Here is an 8,793-nt window from a genome sequence, read left to right as displayed (position 1 = left end):
AGTGTTTAATCTTGGATTTGAAGACAGGCCCTTCCGCTATGACCTCCTAGATCAGGGGTGTCAAACATAAGGTCTGCAGGCCAAATGCAGCCCCAGAAGCAATTTATCCGCCCCCCCCCCCGTTATAATTGGGCTCCCCAGCATGATAATTAGGCTTCCTCATATCTTGAAAACATGAACAAGATTTGCACACTTTCTCTTCTTGTCATCTGCAGCTAATGAGTTTCTATGTGATGGCTTATTTCTGACCATCATCTGCTTTAATGGCCCTCAGCAAGCACCATGAATGCTAGCTTCCGCTCTCTGTATGAAACGAGATCCCTGTCCTAGAAAACATGAAATACAAAATGGTTCAAGTCACTGATGGTAGTATGCAGAGGGTCCTGCCATGCAGTAGGAGGTTGGACTAATTTAGTAGCAGGGATCGGCCAAGACTCGGACTCAAGTCACGAAAATATGTTTGGATTTGAGTCACACGTGTCAAAAACTTTGGCATTGACTCAGGGGTTTTACCCTCAAAATGAAAAGAGGTTGGACTAGATGGCCTCTTGATAGGGTTTTACCCTCAAAATGAAAAGAGGTTGGACTAGATGGCCTCTTGATAGGGTTTTACCCTCAAAATGAAAAGAGGTTGGACTAGATGGCCTCTTGATAGGGTTTTACCCTCAAAATGAAAAGAGGTTGGACTAGATGGCCTCTTGATAGGGTTTTACCCTCAAAATGAAAAGAGGTTGGACTAGATGGCCTCTTGATCACTTCAAAATTTGTTTATGAGGTTTAAAAATAAACATTTTTTGTTACTAGTGAGGACCAACTAAAGACCACAATGGAACTCGCAACAAAACACATTGTTTTGTTCAACTTCTATTTGATAGTGTACTGAACAAAATTTATGTCAACAATCAAGTCAGTCAAAATAAGAGGTTTATTAGATCAGCTAATGGCACAGTATGGCATCATTTGTGAATTAAGATGGACTGCTCATTCCTAGGGCTGTAGGTAGTCTACAAATGCCAAAACTGACATGGGAGGTGGAATCCAGTCTCTGGATGGAGTGTGTGGGCATTTCCTTGGGAAAATTCAGAATTCTAGAAAAGAGAAGAGAGCGGAGCAGGACTTACAGTGGTTGGAGAATGGGCTTTCAACACCTTGCATCGCTCTTGATCCTATGCAAGGGTGATTTCAATTGATGCTCCCAATTTTGTATAAAATTGCAGTGCACACTGCCTAATGGGAATGGGCTAAAAATAGCCCATATGTTTGGGGGAGAATTTGGGCTACCTCAATGAAGATTTTTTCTTCTTCAAGACAGCATTTACACACAGCCGCATTGACTTTGTTCATTCAACACTGGTGCAAAGAGGCTTTCCTGATTCAAGGATTTTTTGTGCATTCATTTGCAGTGTAAACTAGTACCCGAGTCTAAAAATCCCACAGTAGTTGTGTGCGCATGCCCCAGTGAGTCCTGATTGAGCCCCTATGTGATGCAAGTGGGGCTTGGAAACTGGCCTTTTAAATGGTGCCTGCTTCTCTTTCCTAGCTGCAGCTTTGGAATGGCTGCAACTCTTTGTGGAACTCCTTGCCACAGGATGTAGTGATGGTATCTGGCCTAGATGCCTTTAAAAGAAGATTGGAGAGATTTATGGAGGAGTCCATAAAAGGTTACAAGCCACGAGAAGTAGGCTATCTCTGAATACCAGATGCAAGAGAGTGGCAACAGGTTGCACCTATCTTGTTGTCTTGTGCGCTCCCTAAGGCATCTGGTGGACCACTGTGACTTACAAGAAGCTGGATTAGATGGGCCTTTGGCCTGATGCAGCAGGGCTCTTCTAATGTGACAGTTCACACGGCCCCCGTCCTAGCCCTGGCAGTGCCTCTAAGTTGTTTCTTTCCAGCCACCAATCCTTGGGCACACAGACAGGCACCATCCTTGATGACTGGTCAGCAAGTAGTCTGTCTAGAGCCCCAGAATGGAACACTTCTACTCAAGATGAACAGCAGTACAGTGAGACCAGCATCTCTCTTGTGCCTGGCTGACAGTCACTGAGGTTGCTACCAGACCCATGTACTGCCCATTCAATACACTTGGCATTTTCTTGGGTTAGCATCTGGTCCAACAGGTGCCTCCAACTCTGTGATGTCTTGATGCGTGTCTGGCAAGCTGGAAAGCAACCCGGGGTCAAAGAGAGGTTCTCCAACCCAAAGACGTGCAGCAAAGATGTGTCGGCAGGGCAGCTGGTGAGCCATGTAGATGGAGCAGCTGCATGTGGCAAGGTCCTGGCTTACCAGAAAAGAGCAGGTGCTCTCCTCCAGGAGGTATCCATCAGGTGTGTCCTTGAGCTCATAGTGCACATTGGGAACCAGGCCCAATTCCTCGGCCACCAGGCTGGCACTGTCAGGCAAACAGGCAACACAAAATCGCTCCACCACAGGCGCCACATTGAGTGTTGCCGTCTCCACATGCAGGGCCTGGAGATCTAGCAGGCCCTGGATACAGGCACCCAGTGCCATGGGGGGGCTCAGTGCTCTCAGCAGCTTGCGGCGGTGGGTGCTAAGGTGGTCGAGGAAGGAGCACTCACGATTCTTCTCAAAGGCCCAGCACTCCACCCACATCCCTTTATGGGGGTGCCAGCGCTCCAGGAAATACTTCAGAAAAGAGAGCGGAGCCACATCTTCCAGGTCACTCAGGTACTGGCTGTAGACCAGCGGCGAATCAGCGTTAGCCAGGTTGAGCAGCAGGTTCCGGATCTGGTCTTCCTTGGGCACTGCCAGTTCACAGGCCTTGCGGTAGAGGGCTTCCAAAACTTGCAGGCGGCAGATCTGAACCCGAGCACAGGGCAGCACCTCTTCCACTGCATCCAGCCCGGTCACACTGGCTCCCACAGTAACCACCTTTACCTGCAGCTTGATGTCTGGGACGCTCTGCACCAATGAAGCCACAATGAATATAAGGAGGTCTGGCAGCCCCTGGCGTGCCAAGCAATAGGCTACCTCGCGGCCACGCCCATTGGCATCCTGGCATAACACTGTGTAGAGCTCAAAGTCTGCATCAAGGCAGGCAGCCCGCTCCAGGAAGAGGCGGGCTGGGAAGCGCTGTACCAGTTCGCGCATGCGTGACGTGGTCAGGAAGATGCTGTTGAGGACAGCCACATCCTCCTCAAACACCAGTTTGACTTTGGCACCAGCATCGGCCTTGAAGAGCCCATCCAGGATGGCCAAGAGCTCACACATACCCTTGTCTTTGGCTCTGCTATAGTCCTCCAGGTTCCAAATCAGGTCGGGAGCCAGGAAGCGCTTGGAGATGCTGTTGGTGATGCGGATCGGCAGTCCCAGGCTGGCCTTCAACTGGTGACGTTTGAATTGGTGGGCAAACTCCAGCTCTGACAGTTGGTGGTTGTGCTCCAGGTTGGCCTCAATCACCACCAGGCGGTCTTTCTTGGGGCCCAGGCGTAGAGTGATGGAGGCCGGGCAGTCTATCTTCTCACTTCTGCAAGAGGTGGAATGAAAACCAGGTCAGTTTGCAGGGCAGCAGATTGCGGCAGGAGGCTGCAGTGCAGGTAACAAGGGACTCCTAGCAGGACAGAGGTTGGTACTGCCACCCTTCCCACTCCCTATCCACTTTCCAAGGGAAAACGAGACCTCTAGGGAGAAAATACAAAATATCTGTGATATTTTGTCACTTTTCAAAGCCAAATTTCACATACAGCACAATTCTATGCCTGAATACTCAGAAATAAGTGCCACTGTGCTCAAGAGAGCTTACTCCCAGGACAGTGTGTGTAAGATTGCAGCCTTAGAAACGAAAACTGGATTAACAATCCTGTGTTTATCCGGAAGAGCACTCTTTAATTCTGAACCATTTACAGACGGTTTTTAGATAGTCATGTTGTATCAACACAAGGGAGACAATCTTCAGCAAGTTCACCTGGAGAAATTCTCAGAGTTCTCTGTTCTGCCTCCTAAGGAGTCTGAAGGTGCAATTCTAATCAACTTTCAAAAACCAAGGTAAGGGCAATGCAACTCTGGGGTAATGGAACAAACATTTCTTTATCTTGAGGTGGCCTCCATGACTGATCCCCAAATGCAGGATGCAGTACATGCCCTACTGCCACAGCTATGCCAGTGCCGGAAAGTTGGTTATGATTGTGCCCTGAGAGTCTCAATGATGACAGAAAAAGAAATTGAAGCCAAATCTTAGCTTCTGTTCCTATCCTATGAACACAGAGTCTTGCTATTGTTCCCTCCCCCTGAAAGGGGGGGAGTTTTGTTTATGATTCTCAATTTTTGTTTAATGCAGAACAATGGAGGATATTGAAGGTCCATAAAAGCCATGATGGCAGAGAAACTTAATGGGGGAGGAGAGTATCTTTTTACAAAAGGGGATGCCATTTGTCCATAATTCAGGGAATTATTATTATCTTTGCCCTTTTCCCTCAACAATACTACCACTACCACTAAGCATTTAAGCAATGTTTTATAGTGGAGGCCTGTGCATGCCTACTCAGAAGTAAGTGTAATGAAACAAGCTCCCCAGATAAGCAAATGTAGGGTTCCGGCCCTAGGCTGCAAAGCTATCCACACTGACTTGGAAGTAAGTCTCAGTCTCAATTGAACTCAGTAGGATTCACTTCTGAATAAATGTGCACAGGACTGAACTGTTAAGTGTTTCCAAACCCGTTCAGAAACATGCTTCCCAAGTTATGTACTGGTTCTGTTCCAGAAATCTGTCCAGAAGAATGTACATTGGTTGAAAGAGCCAGCCCAGAGCTATCACACACATGCTAAGAGCACTACGACAGACAGACCATGCCGGCACAAAAGTGAAAACATGGCCACCTGTAACTAAGGTGCCAGTAACTCAGGGACCTAGTGTAGTCCTTGCAACTCTGTAATATAAGTCAGGGGCAAATCCTGTCCAACTTTTCAGTGCTGATACAGTCACAGTTCAGCTCTAAGGTAAGGGAAGCCAGAGACTGAGGAGGCCTCTGGTATTGTACCCCCACCACAAGATGCAGTGCATGTCCTGCTGCCATGACTGCATCAGTGCTGGAAAGCTGGATAGGATTTGGCCCTTAGTATCATTATCTGCAGGCCAAAGGTAGAAAACTGAGGATGAAAAATGGTGGTTTTGCCTAAATCCACCTGATGAAGTTACAAAACCGCCTTGCAGTGAATCAGGTCATTGATCCATCTAGCTCAGTCTGTGCTCTGACCAGCAGCAACTCTCCATGATCACTTGTGGGGGCCTTTGCCAGCCTTGCTATCTGAGATCACTGGATGGCAGGGACTGAACTGGGATTTTCTGAACACACAGTGCCTCCTCTACTGCTGACGGCTAAGGATATCTTAATTGAGATAGAGCTGGATTCACGTTTTTCTGGCTCATGTTCTCACTACACTATGCTAAGAAGTCATTTCAATTGTTTGGTTGCACCATAGGAAACAGGGCAGGCCGCAGCATTCAAAGATTTCTGCCCTGCCCCGAAGACACACTCACAGGCGGTTGCGCTGGACGGTGCTCTGCCCCACATAGGTCCCGCTGTGCTTGCAGATCAGTCGTACAAAACGGAAGCGGAGCGTCTCTGCCAGGCTGGGCTGATACTGGAGTGGATTCTGGCGCAGGGAGATCAGCGGCTTCAGACTGGCGATGATGAACAGTACCTTGTGCTTTTCACACCAGTCGTCAAAGAGTGTGCTGAACTGGTGCCAGGTATGGAACTCTCGGCCCAGTCCGAGGTCCCCCATGGTGTACCCGGTGTGCCACACAGTCAGTCACACTGCAACAGAAAGGGGGAAGAAGGAGATGGTGAGATCAGAGGCTCTAGCAATGATATTCTCTTGGAAGCTTGCTTCCACTGCAAGAATAGAAGCTTGCAAATCACTAAAACCTTAGAATGAATGTATTTATTGATTCATTTTATATGCCACTTTTCTCCTGCATGGGCACCCAAAGCAGCTATACTCTAAAAATGCTGCCAAGAAATGAAAAAGGTGACTAGGAAACTAAAAAAGCCTTTTGTGACTACAGGTTATCAGAAACACAACTCCACATGATGCAGTATGGATACAACCAAATGGAATACAGTGTGGTTTTCCGTAGGAGAATTTTAGATTGGGCCAGATTTAGATCAGCAAGCACGGGCAAAAAAAAAGCACATTTTGTCTTGTTTGCCTCATGTGAATACCTGTAAATACCAAACTTATGAATTCCATCGATTCAGAATGGGTGGCTACATACACAATTTAATGCCACAATCCAGAGTCCAGAACTCTCAGGTCCCATGGATTTCAGTGGAAAAGATTGAAGCAGGGGCTTAACTGTCTCACTGAAATCAGTTAGATTTAAAAGTTATCAATTTCAGCTAGGTCAAACCCCAAATTTAATGTACTTCTATTAGACTCTTTTCTACAAGATGTACATTTCCATAGCTTCCGGGAAGTGCATGATTTTTTTCCCATTTTGAGCAGTGAAATGCATTATACGCAATGCTATTCATTTTCAAAAACCCACAGATCTGTGTTTGTCAATGTTTGGTTGAAATCTAGCTCTTGTTTTCAAAATGCCACATATTCTAATCTAGCAGATTGGTTAAATCTGGTACTCGAATAAGAAAGCTGGTACAATGCTTGCCAAACACAATATACTGGAGGTTATGCCCTAGCTTTAGATAATCAGTACTGTATACACACCAGTAACCACAGCATGATGTCCTGACAAAAAAAGAGACTGTGACCATACCCAGCAGAGGGTTTTCTGTGAAATGGGATACAGTACTTTGCAGGATGGCAAAGGGCAAAGAAAACTGAAGTAGACTGATCAATAAAATATCACACATGAAAAATCTTTTGATGTGTTGTAGGGAGAACCCCATAAATCAAGAGTAGTAGCAGTGTTCCCAGGAGGCTGCTGGGACCTCAGGATTGCAAGAGGCAAGGCGTGCAAGGTGCTTTAGGTGGGCACATGCAAAAGTGGGGTGGGGGGTGGGGATGTGATTTTCAGACCCAAGTTGTTAAAGGTTGTTCAAGTACAAGAAACATGCCATGCCTGTGTCAGTTGCACAAGAGTGGAAAATGGGCACACCTGTCACCTGGATGTAGCAAAACCATGTGCAGTTTCTAGTGCACCTGGAAAAAGGAGAATCTTGTGTCTGTTTTGTACAGGGCCTGGCACTTATGAATGGATGCTGCAGAAATCTGATTTCTCCCCCCACCCTTATACTGGAGTGCATGTACCAAGCCTTGCATAATGTACTGCAGCAGTCATAAATATGTGTATTGGGGACATCATGCAGCAGATGTAAAATATGTATGATAATGGGGAGGGGTGGGATGCAGGCTGCAAGAGAAGTGCATCTACAGGGAGGCTGGACTAACCCAGTGCAGGGCACAAGGGGACCCGCCCCCAACTGGACCCCAAGCCCTTCTTTCCCCAGCCAAGGGACCCAGGATACGGCCCATACTTGCCTGGCTCTTTCTTCCCACTCCCTCCAGCCGCCTCGAACCTTTGCTTGTCTTGGCTGCTGCAGGTTGCCAGCAGTGGCCCCGCGTGCAACGAAGCCAACCCGGCGCTCCGGCCGCCGCTTGCTGATTCCGGCTGGGCGCAGAGGCGAGCGCGAGCTCCGCCTGCTGGAGCTTCCAGCAAGACAGCCTAGTGAGTCGGCATATAGCGCTGGCACGACCAGGTGGGGAAGGGTCTAGCAGGGAAGGCAGCACTTAGGGGTCCAGGAAGGGGTCGCAAGCTCAGGTCCAGAATCTCTGTTTGCAATGCCAAGAAGAATGCGCGAGGGAGGCAGTGCCTCTGGGCATGTGCAGAGTGTTTCCCCCCCTTATTTCTAATCAACTACAACTCCCACATATGAGATGGAAGAGGAGCTAAGAGCGCTTAGGGGTTCAGGAAGGGGTCCAGAATCTGATCGCAATGCGCCAAGGAAGCACTGCCTCTGGGCATGTGCAGAGTGTTTACTGCTTAAAACAACAGTAATAGAGGCCCAGCAGAGGTGTATACCGCAAAGAAAGAAGGGTTCCACTAAATCCAGGAGAGTGCCCGCATGGCTAACCAGCCAAGTTAGAGAGGCTGTGAAGGGCAAGGAAGCTTCCTTCCGTAAATGGAAGTCTTGCCCTGATGAAGAGAATAAAAAGGAACATAAACTGTGGCAAAAGAAATGTAAGAAGGTGATAGGGGAGGCCAAGCGAGACTATGAGGAACGCATGGCCAGCAACATTAAGGGGAATAATAAAAGCTTCTTCAAATATGTTAGAAGCAGGAAACCCGCCAGAGAAGCGGTTGGCCCTCTGGATGGTGAGGGAGGGAAAGGGGAGATAAAAGGAGACTTAGAGATGGCAGAGAAATTAAATGAGTTCTTTGCATCTGTCTTCACGGCAGAAGACCTCGGGCAGATACCGCTGCCCGAACGGCCCCTCCTAACCGAGGAGTTAAGTCAGATAGAGGTTAAAAGAGAAGATGTTTCAGACCTCATTGATAAATTAAAGATCAATAAGTCACCGGGCCCTGATGGCATACACCCAAGGGTTATTAAGGAATTGAAGAATGAAGTTGCAGATCTCTTGACTAAGGTATGCAACTTGTCCCTCAAAACGGCCACGGTGCCAGAAGATTGGAGGATAGCAAATGTCACGCCTATTTTTAAAAAGGGAAAGAGGGGGGACCCGGGAAACTATAGGCCGGTCAGCCTAACATCCATACCGGGTAAGATGGTGGAATGCCTCATCAAAGATAGGATCTCAAAACACATAGATGAACAGGCCTTGCTGAGGGAGAGTCAGCATGGCTTC

At 47.8% G+C, this 8,793-nt stretch overlaps 1 protein-coding gene across 1 annotated transcript; it reads right to left on the bottom strand.

Annotated features, from left to right (window-relative positions):
* Positions 1-918: 918 nt before the first annotated feature.
* On the bottom strand, positions 919-7,579 carry ZSWIM9 (zinc finger SWIM-type containing 9). Its single transcript, XM_066631057.1, has 3 exons — positions 7,465-7,579; positions 5,498-5,777; positions 919-3,487 (listed from the first exon to the last, which is right to left on the bottom strand). Exons 2-3 carry the CDS (start codon positions 5,743-5,745, stop codon positions 2,077-2,079), a joined length of 1,659 nt encoding a protein of 552 aa, XP_066487154.1. The 5' UTR covers positions 5,746-5,777; positions 7,465-7,579; the 3' UTR covers positions 919-2,076.
* Positions 7,580-8,793: the final 1,214 nt, after the last annotated feature.

This window comes from Tiliqua scincoides, chromosome 5 (assembly GCF_035046505.1).
Source record: "Tiliqua scincoides isolate rTilSci1 chromosome 5, rTilSci1.hap2, whole genome shotgun sequence".
NCBI lineage: Eukaryota > Metazoa > Chordata > Lepidosauria > Squamata > Scincidae > Tiliqua > Tiliqua scincoides.
The sequence above is the reverse complement of the archived record's forward strand: the minus strand, read 5'-3'. Positions and strand labels throughout refer to the sequence as shown.

Coding starts and splice junctions, on each gene's coding strand:
- ZSWIM9 (XM_066631057.1), bottom strand. CDS start 5,745: ATGGGGGACCTCGGACTGGGCCGAGAGTTCCATACCTGGCACCAGTTC. Junction 3,488..5,497: donor ACCGTCCAGCGCAACCGCCT/GTGAGTGTGTCT, acceptor CACCTCTTGCAG/AAGTGAGAAGATAGACTGCC.